The sequence below is a fragment of the Zosterops lateralis genome (genome assembly GCF_965231275.1).
Source record: "Zosterops lateralis genome assembly, chromosome: 5".
Taxonomy (NCBI): domain Eukaryota; kingdom Metazoa; phylum Chordata; class Aves; order Passeriformes; family Zosteropidae; genus Zosterops; species Zosterops lateralis.
In genome coordinates this window covers 45,442,525-45,467,243 of record NC_139766.1, presented here as the reverse complement: position 1 = coordinate 45,467,243, position 24,719 = coordinate 45,442,525, and the positions used below count along the sequence as shown (strand labels likewise).

Genomic DNA, 24,719 nt, shown 5'->3' with positions numbered 1-24,719 from the left:
GGCCCCGTGTGCTGTGCCAGCTCAGCAACAGGGGTAGAAGATTTTGGCAGGAGCAGTAAAGCGTAGGTAGAGATACTGGTGTTTTAAACCAGTCCAGTTATATCTGGAAGGCAGCAGCTCATCATGAACTAAAACACAAGTGAGAGAGACTTGAGTCATGACTGGTAGGAAAATATTGCAAGGGGGTTTTTAATGTTTTTATTATTTATTGCCACAGAAGTTAATAATATTTATAGAATTCCTTCAACAAGAAATGCAGTTAATTTTAGAGAATACATCAATGTCTGTTTTCGGGTCTACACCTGCAAAGTCCCCTTGCCACTCAGTATAGCTGTAAAATCACATTTTCCTAATTCAAAGCAAGTGTTTTTCAGTTCCAAGCTGCATGAGTCTCCCCACCACCACCACCACCACCATCACTAAAGAAAACTAGCTGCTATATCATTGTCACTTCAGTTAAGTACAGGGCGAGGGAGGAATACATTTTTGTTCAGTTTTTCCAGTTTCTTGAGTATGTTTTATAAGCAATGATTGGTAATTTTGAAACTAATAGTGCTGTGATGCAGTCCGAAATAATTTATGCTCTCAGACAAAAAAGGAAAAATTTTGGTCTTGATGGGCATTTGATATTTCTCTTGATATTATTATGTATTTTCCAGGAAGTAATTGCATTTTATTTCTTCTTAACTAGCTTCAGTTCCTTGCACAACATTTCTAAAACCAAAACAGTTGCACCCTTTTCTTTCCTCCTCATATCTCTACAAAGTAGCCTTATTGTTGTTCAGAGTATGTTGGGGAAATATCTGTAGTATTATGACACATGGGAAAAAATGAAGACTTTATTGTATTTACTGTAATAGTCTAGTTGCAAAAAGTTTACAGTTAACTTTGAGTTTTTACATACATATTTTTCTATCTTGAGTGTAATTTCTCTCTTAGGTCATATTTTTAAAATATGTGCATCAGTAAACAATAGGTTTGCTGTCCATCAAGAAGAATACCAATATCTTTGTTTTCAGAAAATATTTGCCTCTTGTCAGAAAACTGTGGTGTAAAAGGGATGAATCTTAGGGTATAAAGTAGCAAATTCGAAAATTATATATATCTTTTTAAAAGTCAATAGACCAATATCTCTGCCCTTGACAACAGGAGTTTGGAAATCAAAGCAGATCACCTTAGCAGATCTAGGGTCCCCCCTGTTCTGAAGGTTTGTTCTCCATGGGGATCTGGGGTTTAGCCAAGTTTTATTCAGGTACAGTTTCAGGATTCTTCAAGTAGGTCTTGTTAAATATCTATAGACTACTAAAGACCTTTCTCTGAGGCCCTGTGAGAACACTAATTTTATAGGTTATAAAGGCCCACGAGTTTTAAAGCATTTGCACTGAAGCTGATGTTTTTAAGCCTTCAAGAAGAGTAGCTGACTTTTCTGTACAAAGCAAGTAAAAACCTCTGGTGACTTTACAAAAGTAATAATTTATCCCCCGTTAAAGACGCATTGTCCAGTAAGTGTTTCTTGTGTCTGAGTTCTTTATTTTTTCCTAGAGTACTGGCATCAGCAAAAGGGCATTCATCCAGTGGAAGGAAAAATAGGGCAATTTAACCAGTAAAAAACATATAAAAAATCTTCAAGTGCAATACATATAACTCCATACAGCTCCAGTGAGGAATTCTGTAGTTTCCATTATATCAGTACAAGTATGACACTGCAGAAAATAGTCCTGACTTGGGCTGTTTGTTCGTGTCATTAGCTAAATAGTGCTGGATCCCTGGGGTGCAGCTTGGGAGGGGATTGCTCCCTGTTCATAGGGATCTGGAGGGATCACAGTACAAAACAAAGATGATCTGGCCTTTCCTAAGCTAACTTAGCTTTTTTCTTCAATTACTTTTCCTCTGAAAAAAACAAAAAAAATACATCAGGATTATTTATTTCCTCTGGCAGCGAGTTTCTCATTGAATCAGAACAGCTTGAGTCAAAATCATGACAATTTTCAGTTAATCAGAGTTACAAATTTTATAGACTCGGAGAGGGGAATAGAAAAAGGAAATGGAGGAGAATACTTCTGGTTTTTAAGGTCATTTTATTTTTGCAGCACTGCCTGTTTTAAATAATGAATCGAGTTTAATTATCACAACAAAACAAGAAGACAGCCTGAGTCAGCCTGTTAGATTCGTATAGATGTCTAGCTAGTGAAGCTACTTGTTGGACTCTTTTCAAGGAACTGCTCATGGATTTTGACAACTTCATTCAAACTGAAGAGAAGTGTGTTGTGTTGCCTTCCCTCGCTTGCAAAAATCTCAGCCTTTGCTGTATAGTTTCTGGTGGTGCTGTGACTAAAATCCATCCTGGCTTGCTTTGATAAATCTCCTCTTTCTTCCTCATTCATTAGCATTCCCTGAGTACTTAACATGAGGATATCTTGCATGAGACTCCTGCTTGTCCTTTCACATTGTCTTCAGGGTGTATTTGCAGCTTACCCTTCATCTGCAGCACAAGCCTGTTAAAAACCTTGCATCACCTTCTGTGAGGAAGCAAGTCTTGAAGGTGCCTCCAGGTGGGCTTTGCTTTCCCATCAGTATGAAGAGAAGTAGCCCACTTTTTGCAGGTGCTCTGGTACCTCTGCAGCAGCTGTTTCTCCTTGGATAGCCTTGCCAGTGCCATGCTGGCATCCTGGGCAGGGAGGCTTGGCAAAGTAAGCAAGCATGGCATGGGTAACCAGCTGTGCTACAGCCTGGTGGGGAGCAGAGGGCTGCCATGGAGTGGCTGGATACAGCCGTGTTTCCAGCAGCCCATGCAGATCACCCTCTGCTTTTGGCTGCACCAGGCATCTCACTTCAGTGTGATTCAGATTTTACTTAAGCTTTGGTTTCATTGCAGCCAAATGGCTGAGGGGAAGAGGTGGATGCATACAGAGGAAAGATTTGGCATCTGAGTTGAGTACCTGGGTGGTGTGAAAACCCCAGTGTGTGTATTTATTTTAGGACCTAGGGGTAGTGATACAGGGGCAGTGGGGTGAGGAGGAGGAGTCTTGCCCATGGTGAAGCCAACAGTGACTTGGCCAGGGCAAAGACTTGCTAATCCCTTCACAGGAAGAGCACCAGAGACAATGCCCCAGGGTGCAGTGCTTCTCCTCTTGGGTTTGAGCCACCCTTTGTCCTGTCCTCCCATGCAGGTGACTGCATCCCAACACAGATCTCTTGAGCGAGGTGAGAGTGCTCAAAACAAATCCCTGTTTTCCCAGTTCTTCAGGTGTTGTTGCAAATAGTCCCTGTGTACTTTCTGACACATGAGCAACGAGGCATCTCTTTTCAGCCTAGAGAGTAGTAGCGAGCAGGATGACTGATTATACTGTTTTTACCATGTGTTTTTCTCACTTTACAAACCAGGACCCCCCTCTGCTCCTCGGAGTGCCATCTCAAATGTTAACGAGACTAGTGTCTTTCTGGAATGGATTCCCCCTGCTGATTCTGGTGGAAGGAAAGATGTGTCTTATTATATTGCATGCAAGAAGTGCAGCTCACACTCGGGTCTGTGTGAGGCGTGTGGCGGTCATGTCAGGTACCTCCCCCAGCAAACCGGCCTGACAAACACCTCTGTCATGATGGTGGATCTGCTTGCTCATACAAACTATACCTTTGAAATTGAGGCAGTGAATGGAGTGTCCGACCAGAACCCTGGAGCCCGGCAGTTTGTGTCTGTAAATGTAACCACAAACCAGGCAGGTAAGTGGATCTTCAACCTGGGGGAATGTCTGGGGTGGGAGCCTGAGCCAATCAGACCGAGTGCAGACCTTCCTTTGGAATGGGTGGAAGTCTCCATCATGGAGGGCTGGACCATGGCCTCTCCAAATATGGGAGTGGGAGGTGGTTAGTGCTTGTCTCATAGGTTATAACTACTGCAGTCTTCGGTATGTTTCCTTTCAGCAGGACACGTTTTTAGGATTGTGGCTTTTTCCTTTTACACTAAGCTATTTGGAGATACCTCCACTTCTTTGCATGTATCCATCCACTAAACCAGGAAAAAAAAGTCATATCTTTCCTGTTGGGAAAGGGAAATTTCTAAGAGTCCATTTTGATTAAAAATGGCTACGACATCTTAACTTTACAGTTACCCTAAGAAAAAAAATTTTAGTGACTTCAGGAAATTGAATCCCTCTTCTACACTGTGATGCTAATGTGACTGGGCTCAGACTGATGAGGTATGGTACATTGTCACTGCATTTCCAAACAAGGTAGGGCTAGGATTTCACTCATACTGTGTTATTCTTGGTTTTGCACTGTACAGACAGAAATCATGTAGACTGGTTTATTCCTTTGTCCAGGGCTCTGATCTATCTGCCCTTCCTTTGCTCAGAAGTTGAAATGACCTGTCACTTTGGACACAGGCATGGAGTTGCCATTTGTCCCCTGTCACTTGGAGGTATGATGGGAGGCAAGAACATGATTACATCTCCTTCCGTGTGCATCAACACACCAGACACATCATACAGCTTCTGTAAAGCCCCGGAGACTGACCTATCCTTCTCTGGTCCCTCATGCTTTGTGTTTCAGGGTCTCTTCCTTTTCCAGTATCTGGCTTACTTCCTGCCATTTAATTCAGGGCTCTTCATTGGCATTTATCTGCTGTGAAGCCCTTCCAGGACTGTTAACAGGTGGCATTTGAGACCGTGAGGACTGTGCTGCCAGATCACTGGAGCCATCCCCTGCCTTCTCCAGACAAGGTTCAGCCAGGAAACCTGGTGGGCAATTCAATGTGACAGCTGGATGTAGATTGGCAGATCCTCAGTGTGGAACAGAAAAATACTAGCTGGAGCAGGGCTGCATCTCATTCCTGCTACCCCAGGTGTATGTGCACAGGCTTGGCAGCCAGCGGCAAGAAGTGCAGATATCTGTCCTCGTAATTAAACTGGATTGTTGAAGTGTTGGACAGATTATTCATATGTTTCTTGAGGAGAGGAAATAAAGGCTTGCTGGGAATGCTGCTGATGTATGTGGCATGGAATCTGCTGGAGGAATATTAGAGGACAGCAGTATGGCACCCGTGGAAGGCACCTGTTTACTGCAGATCAGTGGGTGTCACAGTCCTAATGCTGTTTACTGTTTTCCTGCTGTGAAGGCTGCTGCCAGTAACTCTGCTGTTGGAAGAAATATATTTTCCTGTTAGTGGGTTTGCAATCCATTGCTGCCACTGGATCTTCCCTGATGTGTGGTGTTAAATCCACATAAATCTCAGTAAATGTAGCTGTGCATGAGGAGATGATACTTCGCTGATCAGTGCAGATGGTGAGGAAAAGGTCCTGGTTTGTGACTTACGTCCCAAACTCTCCATAGCTGCAGTAGAATTTATCCACATAGCTGCCTCTCTTTGCATCAGGCCAAGAGTGCACAATTATCACTTGCAGCTTTGTATTGCAAGTTCTCTTACAGGAAATGGGAAACCTGTGACAAATGTGTCTTGTGCTAAGGACAAGTGGGTAAGTGTAGCTTCTGGTTAAGTTTCCCTGTTTGTCTTAGGAGAGCCACAATCACAGGAGATACTAGTGGATTGAGCCATGGGTGTTTAATACACTGTGTGGTGTTGAAATTGCATCTGTATGCTCTTGTGGTTGATTCAACTAGAGGTTCAGTCAAACTGCTGTGTAAAGAAAGCAGTGGTGGCTGTGTTTTGTTCTCTCTCTGGCTGGTCCCACCATGCATTTGTGAGGTGAGTCAGGCCTGTCTACTGGAGCTGTAGCATCAAATGGGCTTCCCAGTAATGTCCTCTTTCAGCCCTCCCCTGGGCCGTCATCAGTTTGCTCATGCCAGAAATAAAGCAGATGGAAAGAGGGACTTTGCAAATCAGACTAACTGCAAAGTGTGGAAAGTGATTATCTCGTTTTTTAAGGTGCCTCCAAAACATGTCTTCTGAGGCAAGTAATGGAGTGATCCATGCCCAGTGATTCTGGATATAAAGACTAACTTCAACAGTCCTTTCTCAAGTAAGAGTAGGCAGGACACATGTGGCTTCAGGGAGTCTCAGGCCATCCACCTTCCCCCTGGAATTACCTCCAAGAGGTGCATCTCTTGTGCTTCATCTTTTTCCTTCCACAGGTTTTCTGATGGTGATTATATTTTCACAGAGGTTGGTTAATGAAGTTGAATCAGTGACACAAGGCAAACTGCAGCAGTAGGAGAAATCCTGCTACAAGATCTGTTGGCTGCAGGAAATTGAAAAATTGCATGCCATGGGATAGGTCTGGCTGCTGGAGTCTTGCTGGCACATATTCAATAACCCAGCAGTGCAGAGAAATGCCAGAGTCTGTTTTGTTGGTTTGGCTTTTGTCCATCCCAAGAAGACCATGCTCATTTCAGAACTGCAAAGAATGTGCAGGCAGTGAGTCCTCATGTGGACCACCTCTTCTGGGCATGGCAGCTTCTGGCAGCAGAAACTACCTCTGGGTTAGACTCTCAAAGGGATTACTTCCTAGGGGAAAAAAAGAAAAAAGAAAAAAAAAAGGTTCTCTCTGAAATAATTTCTCCCCCTTCCTCTCTCCACTATTTAAATAATGAGTAAAAGAATTGGGGCTCACAATCCATCTGACATTTTCAGACTGATGTAATTTTTCTCCAAACTTTTGAAATCAGATTTGGAAGTACAGAGAGGGAACAGTAAACTCTTGTGCACATGAAGAGGCTGATTGCTAATCTCCATTGGTGAACCCAGCATTCTTCCATTCCCCCAGTCCTTGGAGACCTGACAGTACTTGGGATGGGGCTGATCCATGCAGGCAGGACACAGTGGCCTTAAGCTCTAAATACAGGACTAGTTTTCCTGTAATCCTCTTGCAGTTGGCAAACCTCTGTTGTTTCTGTGGGTTTTGCTGGTGTTTTTCTGCTGGAAAACATGTATCTAGAAAGGGTGAGCAATGCCACAAGGCATGAGAAATGGAAACTGTGCTGCCCTCCATTGTGGCTACCCTAGAGCTGCAGCAGGCAGACGGAGGACCTTCTTCCCTTTGCCAGTGCAGGAGTTGATCCAAGCATGGTTTTTCCCTATGGCATTGCTGCAAAATACATGTCCAAGGGACTTCCCAGCACAGATGGCAAGGAGCCATCTGTAATGCAGTCTCAAACTGTGTTAAAAAGTGTGCCTCATGCACGTGGGCTGGAGCACAGTGAATAATTCATAAGTGTCAATGATAGGATTGAGTTAGCCGTCCTTCCTTTTTTTATGGTTTTGCTCAAGTTTTCATATTTTTGAAACCTCCACCTATTTAAATGGTTTCCAGAGAGCAGTCTGTGTGTACTGCTAATATTGAAGCTTGCTTTTCAAGTGACAATTGCATGACCTTTATTTTTTTTTTCTCAGCGCTTTCACCAAGCTGGATGATTAAGGTATGCTGTCGCTCTGGACAGAGATGTGCATCTCCCTTGAGGTCTTTCATCTTATCTGCCCTGTATACAGAAAGCACCTACCATGACATCTTCGTCAGAGACATGTCTCATAATGGGTCCACAGGGAGCAAGCAGTTTTGATTCATGGTTGCCTACGTGCCCGTTGTATCATCACAGGTGCACACTGGAAAGATGCAATGTTTAAAAGTTTCTAGGCTTAAAACCTGCAAGGAGTATTCACTTTAATCCAGCCTAAACAGCCAAGCAATTTTCTTTGCTTTTGATGTCAGCAAGTCCCATGCTGGGTATGACTTCAGGCACGGAACTGGCCTGGAGGTGGGGGGTATGAGAGTGGGGCAGTTCTCCTGCTGGCATCCCAAATGCCACAGACTCCTTTACACCTAAAGACCTCTCTGTATGTGTTTTTTTTAGTTAAACCCCCCGGCTGTTTCCTGTTTGAAAAGTCAGTAGCCAGTGTTCAATCCCCTTCTGTGACCTGTATGATATTTTTGAGCCTTCTAGGCAAGGAAGAGAAGAAAGATACAGATGTGCTTGCTAACAGAGGAGGAGTTAATGTGTCTAATGCCTCAAGGAGTCTATGTGCCTGAGGCCAAACCAGAGTTAGAAGTTGCATCCTGTGGAGCAGCTGTGCTTTTTAAGCAAAAGTGTTGACGGACAAAACCTGGAAACCTGTGGTGCTCTCTGGGAGGCATGGCCAGGTTCTTACTTGGCCCAAAACCAAGATGCTGGATCCTTGGAGCAAAACTAGATGCTTGGATGCTAGAAGCAGCTAGAAGGCTCTTGGAGCAGGAAACTGCTGAAAACTGTGGTCCTCACTCTAATTGCACAGGCTGGGATGCTGCAGTGGAGGGGAGCAAGGGAGCAGGTGTTTTCCTTAGCAGTCAGGATGTGTACAGTCTTTGAAAAGCAGCCAAAGACAATTTGGAGAGGGAAACCTGCAATGTAGAGCTTGCTGCAATTTTACATCAGTAGCTGCATGCTCTTGAAACCAAGAGACTGCAGCCCTGCACAGTCTGGGAAGAAGACATCAGAAAATGAGGCAAGAGATGAGAACCACATTTTCAGAGATAGCCTTTGGGAATTGATGGGTTCAAGTGCTATAACATTCAGGGGCTAGTTCTTCCAACTTTGAAGTCTTCATAGGCTTGTTTGGTTTGGCATGGGGGGAAAGGAATAGTTTACTTACTTTCTTCAGGAATAACAGAGAATTTCCAAAGGGGATGCTCCAGTGGAGGCAGCATGTTCCATCATCTCACACAAGAAGCAAGACTGGTCTTGCAGCTCTTTTAAGCCAGAACTGCTGGCCCAGAGTCTGTAAAAGCTTAAGCAGATGCTTACTTCTGGAAAAGTAAGCCCTTCCACAACCAGCATGCTATGCAGAGCTTGCCTTTAAACATCCATTGTAACCACACTTGATCCAGTGGGCTGCATCACCTTCCCAGCAGTGGTCACTGGTGGATACCATAGAAGGGCTAAGAGCAGGAAGCAGACTCGTACCAGTGCTTGCTTAGAGCGCTCTCCAACCTCCAGGGAACACCTCTTTGTGCTTTATAGCCCTTAATGGATTTTTCTCGCATGAATTTGTCTAATCATTTTATGAACTCTGAGAAAATTCTAATGACTGCAGGGAATCCTTTATGAATTTGGTATGTCTGGTAGTTTAAACTCTACTTTAGATTCACACTGGCCAGAGAGGAGATACTAGTGGTATAAATAGAGGTTTTAAGGTTTGCAGTTGCCCATCTCTATGGAAAGCACTGCCATTTAGAGATGCAGCACTAGTTTCCAGTGTGTTAACCCACACAGCGTTTAACCATTGTAGCATTTAACCTAGAACAATGTACTCTTAAAAGCAAAGAATATCTTCCATACCAGGATGGGTGAATACAGGGGTATTTTAATATGCACAGGTAAACTGTACTGCCTCAAAGACCATAGTCTCTATTTAAAGCTGAGTGCACCCTGCACTGCCCCTTGCAGCAGGATCTTTCTGCTGGCTGTGAACACCTTTCATGTCCAGGGAGATCAGAAAATTAGTGTTGAGCTGCCAGTGAAGGTTCAGCTAGAAAGAGAAAAATTTCATTTGTAAAGTTCCATGCGTATGCTGATAATCAGCATCAGGAAGTATTTTTGTGTATTTTTGAAGCATGGTCTCATGCAATCAGAGCGTGCAATCACAGGTTGTAAAAAGCAAACACACTGGCCAAGTAAAACCTGAAAGCCAGTGTTGTACAAAAGACTTATTGTTTGGGTTTTTTGTTGTTTTTTGGTGATGGCTGCATTTATACAGAATACAAAATCTTCATCCAGCATCCTATTCCGGAGTCATGAGTTCACCCCAGCCCAGATGGCTGGGTGTCTGCTACCAAATGAATTATGGATCAGATTAATATTTTACCATTTTATTTATAACTCCCCTATCAGTAATTGCTACTTTTTCATAGTTTGTTGTAAGTCTTTTTGTTATAGTTCACATATGAGAAATACATGCATGAATACCAAGACAAGTCTTTGGAATAATAATAAAAAAAAAATCCCCAAATTACAATATGACTTTTAGTTAGAGGTCATTTTTTTTCTGAAGTATGTGAGACAGCCGCATGGTTGATATATAAGGACATTAAAGATGAAATAAAAACCATTTCCCTGCATCTACAGACAGACCTTTCAATTTTGACATGAAATTAAAACATCTTTATAGATGAAAATAAAAATAGTAAGAAATAGTTGTCTCTATGCACCCTCCTCCTGAAAAAGGGAAAAAGAAAGATGCTGAAAATCTCATTATGAGATTCAGCTGATGACAACCGCTGTGTATTGTGCAGTAGGGTGCAGGTTTTACCATCTCCCAGTGGCAGTGAGAGAAACATCTTTATGGTGAAGCAGTTAGTCTTCTTAAAAGTGTGCTACTTGTGAGGCATGAAGTACAAAAAGCAAATGCTGGGTTATACCTGGGGAAAATGAATCCATGGACTACACACACATGGTGCCATGCAGATGGATGTGAGGGAGAAAGAGCTGCACAAATATTTGGCTTGAGATGCTGCAACCAGCAGGATTGACATCGCTCTGTAACATCCCCAAGCCACCAGAATCCCCACCAGCAACATCACTTCAGGCTTTGGGTAAGTAGCAGATATTGGGCAATCTGAGTCCAGGTTTTTAGAGGTGTATGAGCAGCAAATACCGATTTATTTTTTTTTTCCAAAAAGCATAGAGCAGGCCATGCCACGATCAGGTGTAGTGAGGGCTTCACGAGGTCAGAGCTTTAAGAAATTTGTGTTTTTTCAGGGTATTACTCATGTTACGTTACAAGAGTAATAGAGCTGGTTTAATATCTTATTTTCCATTTTGTTGGCATATTTTTAAAGGATTGCCAAGTAATCTTATACTAATCTAATTCTAATCCCCTTAAAATACAGTCTTCAAGGCCAAGGAGTTCTTTTTGTACTGTGCTGAGCACAGTACCTGGCAGAGGGCAAAAGTAAAGCATCAGAAATGGTTTCACTGCCCAGATGACATCAATTTATAGATTTTTTTTCCCCCCCCATGAATGTTGCTTTTGAATTTCACTGCTGATAAAATTCCATTCAGCTCTTTAATCTCAGTCTGCAAGATGATAATTCCATTGTCTGGTGTTATCTCTCTGATTTTAGCATAAAAAGTAGTTTTAAATGTTTAACATTCTGCATAAATGATACTTCTGAGAGTACCCTTAAGACATCAAGACTTCAAAATGTTCAAAAAAAGAATGTAAAAATACTTTCAGTGCTTGTTAGAGAAATAGCAGTGGACTTGCAGGCATTTCATAAACAGCACACTTGTTCTTTGGCTGCAGTTTCTTTACCAAACCAAATAAGCTCTTTATAGTAATCTCCCTCAAAAGTTAAATATAACAGTGGGGGAAACAGAGGAGTTTGGACATTTGTGTTTCAGTAGTTGTGCATTGAGAGAGCTGTGCTAAAGAAACACTGCCCAGGGTATAGAAGCCTCACAGGGCACTTTTCTTTTCCCATGCACCTGTCACGCTGTTAAAATGAATTTGTAGGAGTGTGAAGGTGTAGGTAGATACATGTAGTGTGTGTGCCGTGTTTAGTTGAGGTTGCCATGGTTTAGTTGAGGTTGGCATGGTATAGTTGAGATGTTGAGGCATGGGTTGGACTCGATTATCTTGAAGGTCTCTTCCAACCTTTTGGTTCTGTGTGCATTTGTGTGTGTATGAACATGCAGGACACGTGCTGGACAGAACACAGAGGCTACTCACCCTTGTTTTATGTGGGTATCTTTGACAGCTTGGTAAAGCTCAGACAGTCCAGGTGCCTTTCACTCTTCATTTCCTTGTGCCAAATTGCTGCCTAACTGGGCTCACATTTTAAGAGGGTGGATCTATGTGCTGCAGAAGTTCTCTGGTCCCTTTTTCCTTCTGTTTTCTTTTGCCATGAGCATGACCCTTCTTTAATTATCAGTTTGTAATATTTATTTGTTCATGAGACCAAAATTTTTCCCCTTTATTGCTGTTGTGCCCGGTGTCTGCACCCACACACCAGGCTGGCTTCTGTATCCCAGGAAGTATTTTGCTGTATCGGAACTGAGCTCCAACTCTCAATGTGCATGAATTACAGGTTCCCAGCTAGTATTTATTGTATCAGGCTGAAATGCTTTTCTCCCTTGGATTGCTTTTTTTTGGAGAGATGTTGTTTCAGTGAGGCTTGGAATGTTTTTCCATGTTTTCTGTTGTGGTTGCTACTACAGTATATTTCAACAGCAAACCCCGTGCTCATTCCTTGAAAGATTTCCAAAATGCTACTTCTGGCACTTGTATTTCTTGTGAAGGGTTAATTTAATAGAGGTAGTAGGTCTGGCTAGTACTTTTTCCCAGCTTACTGCCCTTTCTTTCCCCACTGTGTGATGGACATGGAGAGAGGGAGAGGAGAGCTCTATCTGGAGAGCTGAGAGTAGCGCTAAGGTGACAGACAGCCCCGCAATAAATGGTATTTCTTCCACAGCAGCTGGGCCAAAGTTCAGCTACAAGAAAATACTACAAAAAGCTCAAGAGTTGGAAGGTTTTAATTAAAACACACTTCAGATGTGTTCTTTTGCCAGCGTGATGGAATGCTTACTGCATCTCTGGGTCCTGGAGGAACAGTCCTGATCAAAGCAAGTAACTAATGAGATTTCCAGCCAGATCAGTACAATAGAAACCACCAAAAGGAAAATGCTATTATTTATTTATTTTCCTGTTTCTTCGGGCTTGACAGTTTCTGAGAATGCAGGCTCTGATCAAAAGGCGCTGTACGGATCGATGTGGAGCACCCACTGGCTCTGGTGGTGCTGGGTGAGGGTTTTTCTGCTGCAATGCAACAAACTGGGGAGAGTCACTCCTCTTTGTGCAGAGGGGCTAACCACACTGGGCTGATCCTCTGAGGGCTTTGGCTAGCCTTGGAGAGACAGTGCTGCTCTGGGGAAATGGATGGAAAAAAATAGCAAATTCTCTTATGCGTTTGACAAAATCTGCCCTGTGGGTTTTGGGCAGAGGTGGTGGGTGTGCCAAATGGTACAAGGGGCCTTTTGCATCTGGCCCCTGAGCTCTGCAGAGGGAGAATGATGCCTCAAAAGCAAATTTGGAGAATTAGGTGGAAAATGCCAGTGGAGGACACTAGCACTGCTTACTGCCTTCCAGGAATACACAGCACAATTGCCCACCATGCTTCTGCATCCTGCTCTGCAAAACTTGTGCATCTTTGTTCTCTGCCCCTACGTGAGATAAAAGGAAGCAAAGTTGTGTCAGGTAAAAGCAGAAAACTGGGCTTGCCCTCCCTCCTTCAATTTGCAAGGGTTTATGGGACCCTGTGTGTCATTTCTTCATAGTTTTCTTTCTTCTGCAATCTGCCTTAATGCAAGGAGAGAAAGTGCTGCTCAACCAAGTAGATTATTAATTATTCTATTTCCTGAGTTTCCTTGCACACAGTTCGGGATTAGTGTGGCTTATTACGGGGGGCTGATCTGCACTGCACCATTATCCTGCCATCTCCAGAGCTCTACCTTCCCCACAATGGGCTCCTGCCTTGGATCATTAAGCCATGAAACTCCATGGTTCTGCCTTGCTCTCCTGAGGGGTGGCACCAAGAGCATGAAATTGTTTGCTGACCTTGCTGGAGACTTATGATCTGAGCCTTTAAACACCTGGCCATGCAAGGACAGTTTCCACAGAGAGGTGCTCTCACCCAGTTCAGTAAACTGGAAGACAATCACTGCAGAAATGACTGGGTTATTTAATTTATTGTACATCACTCTGTCCCAGGTGCAACTCAGCCCCTGCAAGGACATGGAAAGGAACTGGAGGATGACTGGGTAAGGATGCACATGAGGGCACAGACCCATCTCCACCTTTTCCAAAACTGCAGACAGCAACTAACAAAGCTGGGTGTGCATGAAGGACAAAATGCCCAGTGCCTTCTGCAGAGGTGTTGCACCAAACCCTCTGCTACATGTTGGCTGAAGTTTCAACAGGGACTTCTGCCAGAGTCAAATAGCCCAGAAGACTTTGAGTGCTATTTGCAAACCCTGCAGAACATCTCTATAAAGCAAAACAAATCCCCCATAAAGTAGTCTGTTGGTAATATTGTTTGTGCTCTAGTAACAATTGTGCATCTGTTGTGGCCTTGCACTCTTCCTCTATCATCTGATATTGGTCAGTCAGTGAGCACTGCTATTTTAAATTCACTTTGTACAGTGTCCCGTTCTTCATTTAAGACAAAATCAGAAAGTTAAATACATGGTCATTATGCAGAGAAATGCAAGTTGGCTGGGTTTTCTTGTATGCAGACCTGATGGATACACTATCATTGGAAAGGATCCTAATGTCAGTAAATTGCTATTTCGGTGCCTAAAATTTTATGCATTGCCTTCATCAAGGAGGTTTTTCAGGCATCTGGTTCCTTGATGGGAAACTGAGGCATAGAGGTGTGGTATGACAGGCTAGAGGATACACACCAGGATTGGGATTCACCTTGCTGCTCCTTGCCCCTGCTGAAGCCTTCCCATATGGCTGGAGCCCTAAGATGCATTGGAAATGTTTGCCAAACTAACTTAAGAGCAGAAAAGAGAGATTGGCCAGAGTCCACTGGAGATGAGCTGTTGGGTTTGGGGTTGCTTTTTCTGGATTGTTTTCAGTATTTTTGTGATTTCAGTTTCACTGCAGCATTAAAGATAGAAATGTCAGTCCACAGTGTATTTATCCAAAGCATTTAGTGAGCTAAAGTGTGCTGAATAGCTTGGGGAAAAGTGTGACAGGTGACGAGGCCCATTTGCTCCCAATCTTAATTGCTTGCAATAGTGAAAATTTCCTCCTTTCCTCTTTTGCACCTTCTGTCAGGAGAGACAATCTTTGATCCAAGTCCAGCTGAGTGCAAGGTGTTGCCTTCAATACATCTGGTTGGTGAACTGTGCTTTGTCTGCTAGAAAGGGAGCTGTTAATAATGTGACAGTGTCCATTCCAAGCTGTTAAAAATTCCAATGCCCAGGCAATTAAAAATCTGATCGTTTTGATTTGGTATCTAGCAAGAGAGCAATTTCTACCTGTTCAGTAAATACAGTTGAGTTTTATTTGGCCTCTGACAGTAATAGTATTTAGAGTGGCTTGGCAACTGTTCACTGATGGGGGTCCAAAAAAAGCACTTAACAAAATCAAGTGATAGAAGTAATAAACTGCTAAAGACACTGGGACTGTGTTTATCCACTTGAGTACTTTAGCAAAGATTTCAGAGGCTCCTCCCAGTTTCTCTGGCTCTCCTCAACTTTTTAACCTGAATCACTAGCCCATCTGCCAGGGACTGGTGAGGTGGCTACCTCCCAAGCAGGGGCATCACTGCACAGGGCTGTGTCAGGCTCTGGGGTAACACAGCCTTCTGCTCCCTGGTCCCCATGGCTGAGCCCCAAGCAGGTGCCCAAGGGCCTGTGCCAGAGGTTGGATAGGAGAATATCCAAATATCTGAAGTGTGGAACTGTCAGGTCTCCTGCACCCCTGTCTCCAGCTACTCTGCCTCACAGAAGTGATGATTCTGGGGATAAGGCACGTACATGGCTCATGAACTGGTGGATCATGGAAGTTCCATGCACTTTGCCCTAGCAGGAGGAGAGCTTTGACACGCACAGCAGCCGCCTTGTCTTTTTGCCATGAGGGTGCTTGAAAACTTTAGGGATGCCACAAGTCAGACGATTTTACAGCTGCTGTTTGGCTGACTCTAGGAGTGTTTTCCTCTCCAAGAGAAGCAGCAGCTATTTTTCACAGAGCAAATGAAGCCACCTGTTGGGTTAACTGGGCTTTATTCAGTCCCCAGGCTGCCTTGCACAACCTTTAGGGCCCATAGGAGTCTTTGAAGTACCGTTGAATTTCATTGTTAATGTCACAGTCATTTACTGTGAATGGAAAAGGGTATTTCTTTCACTCCCAGGCATGAATAAACTCTGTAGATTGCAGGAAATAATCCCTCTTAAAGGAGAGCTGAAAGTGCTGTCTTTTAATATAAGAAAACTGGTACGGAGCTGATGCCTAGGACTGTGCCAGGTCTTCTCAAAAGTACTGGATTTTGCTCACTGATTAGAAACAGAATAAATTAGATGAAAGGAAAGCAGCTGATGACAGGGTAATACATGTGTCAGAAGGGGAGGGAGTGGTGAAGGAAAAGTACATAATGTGGATGACTTTAATTATGTGGAAGGTGGGAAGATTGACTTCCCCATCCTGAGTGAGGTGCGTGAGAAGATACATTAGTCTGTGTTCTATCAGAGGTTGATGAGGTCTCCTCCAAGATGTTAGTAGTTACTTGGATGAAAAAGGGTGCACTTGCTGACAGTATTTATGAGAGCTTTAATTACATTTCACAGACTGATTTCCAATTAGAAGGGAAAGTAGGGGTGAGAAGATGAACGAAAAGATGTACAGCATGTGTTAAGAGCACAGTGATAAATCTATGGCTAAGGGTTATGGTAAACAAGATAGTAATACATCATAGCATCATTTGCACACTTATAATTGGAGATGCTTACTCCAAGTTCCCTTCCACCTCCCCCCATCACATTCAAAATGCACATAAAGGGGTCAAACACAGGCCTCTGTTACTCCTCTTCCAAGATGGAAGGCAAAGATCATTTGCAATTGCTGCAATACAGGACTGTTACTTTTCTTTTTTTTTCTTTTTTCTTTTTTTTTTTTTTTCTAATTCGTTAACTCTATCATAAAACGACAGCCCAGAAAAGGCAGACAGAGATGGATCGCAGCATTTTTCTCCATGCTGCACGAATAGTGGAAAAGTATTGCTGTCATCAGTGCATCCTTTCACATTGCTGTGAATTCTCATGTTTAGAATCATAGAATGGTTTGGACTGGTTTGCATTATCCTTGCTATAATTTCCCCTAACCAGCTTCTTATGCAGATGACCATGATGCCCATTTATTTTTATGTCAGGAGGAAACACTGAAAGGGGAGATGTATCTATTCCTCAGCACTGGCTTAATTCCCTCTGCACTGTAGTAAACCAGGGGCTTTTCCACTGACTTCACTGCGAGGACAGTGGCTCCACGTCTGAGTGGCATTTGCACAATTCTCTCATTTGCACAATTCTCTCATTACATCCCTCTCATGTCCCTCTCAGAAAGAAGCTTCTCTGTACTCTTCACTTGTGGTGTAAGCTGTTTGCCAGTATCTCCACAGGTGATGCAGGTAAGAGGTTTTGTCTGACAACATCAGCGTCAGACAAATGGGCAATACTTTGGATCTTGTGGTATTGGTAATTAAACTAAAGGTAAGTCTGCAGATAGTTCATAACAAACACTGAAATCCTGGCTGGAGAATAGGAGGGATTAGCTAGTGAGATTGCTTTTGTTTCAGGTAACATTGTTCCTTCCTCTGATTACTTAAAGGCTTAACAGTGTTTCTTAAATAGCAGTGAAATAGCTTCAGTGGTGGCAGTACTTCAGCAAATGGAATTTTTTTTCTCTTCTTTAATTCCATGATCACGCTTGGTAAACTAGAACAAAGCAAAGGAGAAAACTCCTCTTTCTTTGGTGATGTTGAAAACAAATCCTAGTTTATTTAAAAGTAGCTATGTCAGGAGGAAGGTATGATGGAGTATAATTGCCAGATTCTTATTCAGTAATTAGTATCTTCTTGCCATCTCAATGCCATTAAGATACAGGCATAATTGCACATAGGATGCATATATTTATCATGAAAGTTGGCACTTCAGACCATTAGGAAGTATCAGTAGCTTTACTGTATGCTGCATGTAGATTAATCTAGTTTAGGAGGCTTAAGAGCCTGTCAGACGCTCCCATCATGCAAGCATTTGTAACATCAGGAGAGCACTTCAAGAGGCACCAGATGGTTTCCATAGCCCTGCTGCAATAATATTGTGGGTTCCTGATATTCATGCATTTCCAGAGGTTTACCTGTTGCTGGCTGCAATATTCACCTCTGCCTGTTTTTATTTACACACATTAAAAAGAAAAAAAAATTAAGTGGTCAGGCCCAGAAGGGAGGAGTGTTCCACGTGTATTTCTGCATGCCAGCATTGGAGGAGAGAAACCTTGACTTTTGGGAGCCTCTGAGAAAAGGCCTGTGAAGTAACCCCAGATACACGTCACAGGCATGGGGCTCTGCCACCTTGAATGAAAAAAGTTGTTGCTGAGAATTAAACATGTTCTCTTGTCAGCCCATCAAAGAAAGTATAGGTAGAGGCAGCATGCTGCAGAAATAAGTCTGGAAGTCGTGTCTAGGAATAAAATAGGAACAACTTGCCAATGAAGATGACTTTCAGTAAAAGATCATAGCTAGAAACTCATCACTTAGGGTCTTCTTTAATTAAATATGTTTGGGAAGGGATGGACAAATAAGATCTCAGGGAAGAGATTGTTTCAGCCACGGGCCTAAAGCTGCCACCAGAGACAAGGGTTTACATGCTGCAGTAGAAGATGTTAACTGTGAACCTCATAGTGCTTTGTGAATAGCAGCAGTGACCCTCCTGCACATTTATAGGCTGTGGAAGAGAATGAAGTTATTTTTCCCAAGGTCACCCAACAGTTCCTAATTAGGGCCAGGAAGAGACCAAAAGTCACCAGGGTCTAGTGGCACTATGCTTTGCTGAAGTCAAGGTGGAGCCATAAAGGTAACTTCCTTATTTGTGCCCTTCCTTTATTCGCCATGTTTCTTGACTGCTTTTTAGAGTGCTACACAGGCATACAGGGTTAGGGATTGAATCTTGGTGTACATTTTTTTTCATTTTTACAATTTTTTTCTCTTGAGGAAGGATTGATGTACAGGACCATAAATAGGATCTCTTCCAAAGTGAAAGGGCAGATTTTCTCTGTGTTAACCTGGAGCTGACCACATGTCCAGGTGGTCTTCTGTTTCATTCATTGCTTTGGCTAATTCAGTACCTGGAGGGATATATTATATTTTACCTTCCCATAGTGAAGCAAATTCTTGTTTTGCTTGTATGGAAGCTAGTTTTGATGAAGTCGATGAATAGCCTCTCACGCAGATAAATGCAAGGAAGGGCCTGATGTCTCAGGTAGGTTTGATCATCACACCTTTTTCTCTGGATGTCTTCACAGCTGCTCTTGTGTTTCTGTTTGGGCTTCAGAAATTTTGACTCTAAACATAATTTTTTTTCCCCAGGGTATTGAGGAAGCAAGATTATCTTGTACATGGAAGTACCATCATTTTAATTTTTATTATTTTATCAATACAATGTCTTTCCCACATTCTGAAAATCCTTTTGCCCAGGTCATTCAGTATATAGTTGTAGTATGTGATTTGACATGCCTAACTGAGGAAAAGATGAAGCAGAGAACACCAGATTTTCTATTGGGTCACTGACTGAGATATTTTTTTGAGTTCCCAGGGCTTTATCATAGTGGCCATCCTGGGTCTTGTTAGTAAAGAGATGATCTCAAGAATTAGATCACCAAGATCATAATACACTGCTGCGTTAGACAAGATTCATTTTTGAGACAGGATATGGCATTTACTGGGCCTTTTAAATGTCACATCCAGACTTTAAAGGCCATAGGCTTAGAGTAAACAAAAGAGAATGCAGCTAGCTCAAGCAGCTTTAAAATGAGCAGCATCCTGGTGATGCACAGGGAACCTGTGGTCCATATTTATGCAGCAGATACAAGACTAAGCACCCACTGGAAACCATGCAAGGATGATAACAGTGTCTTTCTTGAGATACAAGGTGAGATGTGCCTGTGTGGTCAGCATCCCTTCCATTTAGCAGCAGAGGGAAGAAAGGAAGTAATATGAAGTTCTTATCAGAGTGATGCACAAGAAGTTAGACCAGCATTAATGACTTGAGTAATTTTAGTTGGAGTACAGTAAGTGAAGTGATTGAATACCACACAAAGTAATACATCTCTGCAAGCAATTGCTTGGCAGTTGAATGACTGGATGGAGTTTATGTTTTTTTACCCTTTTCTTAGCTATATGATAGTTCAAGTGGATGATAACACTGGGCAAAATTTATTTCTTTCCTCAGATGCATTCTTCACTGATAGAAACAGGCCCATAGGAGGGTAATCCACAGAGCTGAATTCTGTACACTGCAGTGCTATATAGCATAAAAATGCATGTGGGCAGTTGCCACTGATCAGATGTGATAGTTCAGTATGTGCAGGCCTTTTAAAATGGGGCTTTTTTGTAATTTTTATGAACTGATAAATGTTGCCAAATTGCTTGGGAAATTTACTGGCAGTCTTCAAGGGACATTCAGGTCTAAAAAGTACACTTGAAGCATCCTTTCTTCAGGCTCTTGATTTTTTTTCTATGTGGTTTATGTAAGTGTGCATGTGTGTGAATCTATATTTAAAAGTGTCCTTTTCTCTTTTGTTTTTCATGCTTTCAGACAGTAACTGTTGTATTGATTTTTTTAAAACTTCTTTTTTTCATCAGTACTAATTTCTAGAACAAAGTTCAGTTATCTCTTAAAATGTTTATTTTTTTTTTTAACCAAGTGACACAGTGGGGCAGCAAGTCACTGCATGGTGAAGTTTGGTAATCTGCCCTCAGGAGTGAATTGTTATTGATTTAAAGGAAGATGAAAAGTCAGTGGTCTTTTGTGGGAGGGCTAAATGATCTCTTTTGGCCTTAAGATCTAGGTGTATTGATTTAAAATTATCTTGCTTTACCTACTGCCTATAAATTTACAAATTCAAGTTAAATGAACATAAAGCACATTCTGTTTGACTCCACTGTATTTGTACAGGGTTTTAACGAAACCATTTTTAATGTTGTTCTTTTTATTAATTCTGTTTAGCTGTGTATAGCTCTCTTAGAGTACTTCTCATTTTGGGGGGGCAGCCTAGCAACATTTGTATACTTCACCGTAATTGAATCCTAATGCAAATCCAAGTCTTTGTTATTCTTGCATTCACTGCAGTGACCTTGATAATGTGAATGCTTCACCTTTGCTGCTCCTTGGAAGGCAGTGCTGTGAAACAGGATCAATTACGTGCATTGCTAGGATCCCATTTTCAATACCACTGAATTAAAAACAGTTAGAGCTAGTTAATGGGCTTCCCCCTTGTGTGAGGGAGAGGCAGAGGGAATGAACAAAGGCCAATAGAAGCTGAATAGTTTGAGAGGAGGTAATCTCTGTTTTGTTTCTGCTATAGATTAGGAAGTATCAATTATCATGTCAGAAGGCAGAGAAGCTAATATGCCCCAGAATCTACACATAGTTATTTAATCATCCTGCCTGATGCATAGCATTCATCATTCACATTTTTAATGCCACTTACTGTTATAATCTCACATTTATGTGGGGAACGTTTAGGGAGAGTCATGGTAATAGGCAACAACCTGGGGAACAGAAGAGTGGAGAACCCATATGGTTTGATTTCTGTCTCTTCAATCTGAGCAGCCTGAGCCCTGGATCCATGCAAACTGTTGTACATGTCTGATCTGGAGATGATACCCCTGGATGACTCAAGGCGTCGTCTGAAGGAAAACCTTCATGAGCTCCCATCTGTACTGGGTGGGTAGTTCTCAGTGGTGCTGTAAGCTGCTTTTTTCCAAGAGCAAGCGGCAGCTAACATCATCACAGACCTGTGAAGGATGCAGGCAAATGGCTGTGAGCAGCTGGTATTTGTGCAGTGTGTTCTAGTAGCCACACCATCCTGTCATCTGGTGTTTAGACTACTTTCAGATGTCTTCAAGGCACAATTTCAGCAAGCCACCAGATGCAATGAGCACTTGCAGCATGAAGGTTGGTCAAAGGAGAGTCACAAATGTGCCGGGTGATATCACACAGGGAAGTGTTTTATGTATTGCATCTATGAGGACATACATACATACATGTGTTTTAATTCCTCAGTAAAGTTTTTGACAATCTAGTCCACACAGGGAATAACAATGAAGATGAGAGAGTGAAGGACTCTTGGAAGGGCACTTCCTTAGGTCTATCCAAGTTGTCTCCTGGTCCAATGTGGAGAAGAGATCTAAGAAACCCCTCAGAAGGAGGAACCCACAGTGACTGATGTTGAAATGCCCTTTTCTCTTCAAACAGTCACAAAGCTGAGGGGAAGCAAGTGATCACTGTAAGGAGAACTTGCCAAAACCAAACCTGAGGTCCTGTCACAGTGGTTGTGAACCAAGAGAGGAATCTGGATGCAGTGAAACTTCTCTTCCCTCCATCTTTCTATAATGTCATGGGAATGCTGAATGAGACAGTATCACCAAAGCTTCAGGATACATTAGGGAGTGCAGCTGCACAAATGTGTACTCTGAAGTAGTAAGTTGCTTGATTACTATAAGCCTCTTCCCAGAGATACCTAGGAGTAGTATAGCTTTTGTTTCACAACCAGGAGGTAAATGGATCTAAAATTTGAATTTGTGGCACATTCTTTTTCCCCTGATGTTTCAGAGAGTGGCACTATCAGAAATGAAAACCAAAAAGGCCAAAAATTCCCACTCTGCTATCCTGTGTGCATGTATCTTGCCTAACTTTTTATCAGTCAGACACACAAAGCAGTGAAAAATACTTTCATGGGATGACCAGCCACCATCCAGTGTAGATTGGGATGAGCATCATGTTGTAGAAAGCAAACTGTTTGACCACAGTTCTGATGAAGAGCTAAAGACATGTCCATTTATGCATCTCAGGTGCAGCTACCATTTGAAACAACTGAAATCTCTGTTGGGACCATTTAGCTTCTGGATGGCAATCCCACCCTCAGATGTTCAGGCTGTTCTCCTGCTACCATTGCATTGCCCTGATCTCCAGAGCCTATGGTGACCCAGTTAAGTAGACAAGGGCTTAGGACATATCATGTCAGCAGTAAGGGGAAAAATTGGACTAGAGAGTCACTGAGTCCATAAATTGGGTTTTCATGTTCAAAACATTCTGGCATATTCTTGAGTTTGTCTCTAAATCCTTATCAACATCTTCAGAAACTAACCAGACTGAAAAAACCTGCCGTATTTTGTCAGAAGAGTCTGTATTTGCTTCCTGCAGAAAAGTGAAGCCTCTGCAGGGTGGGAGACTCAAAAGCCATGCTTTCCTATGCAGCTGCATTTATCCCATTCGAAAAGTTGATGTTCATCCTAAGCTTGTGTTGCTCGGTCGTGATCTCTGCAGTTTTGCCTCAGCAAAGCAATTTTGCACAGTGCTGTCTTTAAGCACAGAACTAGTGCTTCTACTTGGAAACAGAAGTTGGAGAGAGTTACTAAATTATGAAAACCAGCCTTTGACACAAATTTCTCCACAATTTTCCTCTTTGTCACTTACGTAGGGGTTTTGTTCCATGTTTGAGCTCAGTGTGATATCACCAAGTTGCTTGTGATTTAAATAGAAGAAGCCAACTGTCAGGAGTAATTCTTGCAGGTATTCCTTCTTTTCTTTATTTGCCTTACAGCAGTGCCTGCAGGCCAAAGCCAAGATAGTGCTGGCAGCACCTGAATAGTTAGTTCCTGCCCCTCAAGTCTGTACAGATAAAGGAATTATTGTTATCTTCATTGCACAAATAACAGCGTGGAAAGATGAAGTGACTTCCCCATGGTCATGCTAGGAGTTTCTGGCAGAGCCAGAAAGCAGAGTATTGTTTCCTCTGGTCTGATGCTTTTATCCCAGTGGCATCCTTTTGTGTGACTAGCCACTTTCAGTAATTTAGATTTTTCTGTAACGTCTCCTGGCACAAACGAGCCAGCTGCTAAATGGCACTAAATATATGTCTCTTGGATCTCTTTCAAGATCCTTTTTATTACTTACCTTGTGATAGCCAGGTGTCTGTGTAGAGCCTTGTGTCTGGAAGGATCTCAGGATGTGCTCATCTAATCTGCTTTGAAACCTCCACACATGCCACATGTTCACTGGGTGATTTTTTCCAGTCCTTCATTATTTTTGTTCTTGGAAAGCTGCTCTTAAATTTAATACTGTGCTTGTCTTGCTCCAGAGACAGTAGCCGTTTACTTATTTGGAGACTCATGTCCTCTTTCAGTCTCCTTTTCCCCAGGACAGAACAGTCTCTATTCATAGCTTTCTTAACTTGTGGATTTTCTCTAAGTCCCTCTTGGATTCTGTAAAACTGCACTGTGTTTTCCTGACATTCAGAATGGGGCGTGGTATGGAGCTCCCTCATGTGCTTCCTCCTTCTCCCCAAGGACCTGATAAATCACTTTGCCTACTGGGAAGACACGGGTTGAGGACTTGCAGAAGCAAACAGCCCAGAGAAGGTGCTTTCCTGCTTTCCATAGCAAAGCAAGACATCAAGACATGCAGGAAGGTTTACTGAGCCAGGGACACCCCTGAGGACTGCCAAGACCCAGCAGAACTCCACAGCTTGTACAGGAGTGACTGACGAGTTGATGGGGCCAGGAGTAGCTGCTGCCAAAAAAAGCAGCCCCAGGGATAACTATGAGTGACCAGGAGGGGAAAGAGGGCATGGTGTGATAGTTTGTGTGGGAGAGTGCACATGGAGGTCACAGTCTGCTGACTTGAAGGGGAGAAGAAATTCAATTCATCCCATTCCGACCAGTTTAATGGAGCCAGCAAGAGAAGACCTCTTGGATGACCTTACAGCACTGTCCAGTGCCCAAAGGGGGCCTACAAGAAGGCTAGAGAGGGACTTTTACAAAGGCCTGTAAGGATAGGACAAGAGGTAATGACAAGAGGGTAGATTCAGAGTAGATTGAAGGAAAAAAATTTTTACAATGAGTGTGTTGAGGCACTGGCACAGGCTGCCCAGAGAAGTTGTGGTTGCAACCCTCCTAGAAATGTTCAAGGCTTGGCTGGATGAGACTCTAGGTAACCTGGTCTAGTGAAAGATG

At 42.7% G+C, this 24,719-nt stretch overlaps 1 protein-coding gene across 11 annotated transcripts in view; it reads left to right on the top strand.

Moving 5' to 3' along the window:
- Positions 1-24,719, top strand: part of EPHA5 (EPH receptor A5) — a 221,462-nt gene that overhangs the window by 92,378 nt on the left and 104,365 nt on the right. For 9 of the 11 annotated variants that reach the window (XR_014590209.1, XR_014590210.1, XR_014590213.1 and 6 more), the window contains exon 4: positions 3,385-3,720. The exons of the other annotated variants lie outside the window; for them this stretch is intronic. Coding sequence is in view for 3 of the 9 variants with exons in the window: in XM_083862287.1 (XP_083718413.1) it covers positions 3,385-3,720 (336 nt within the window). In the remaining 6 variants the exon portion in view is untranslated. The remainder of the gene's footprint in view (positions 1-3,384; positions 3,721-24,719) is intronic. 11 annotated transcript variants of the gene reach the window in all.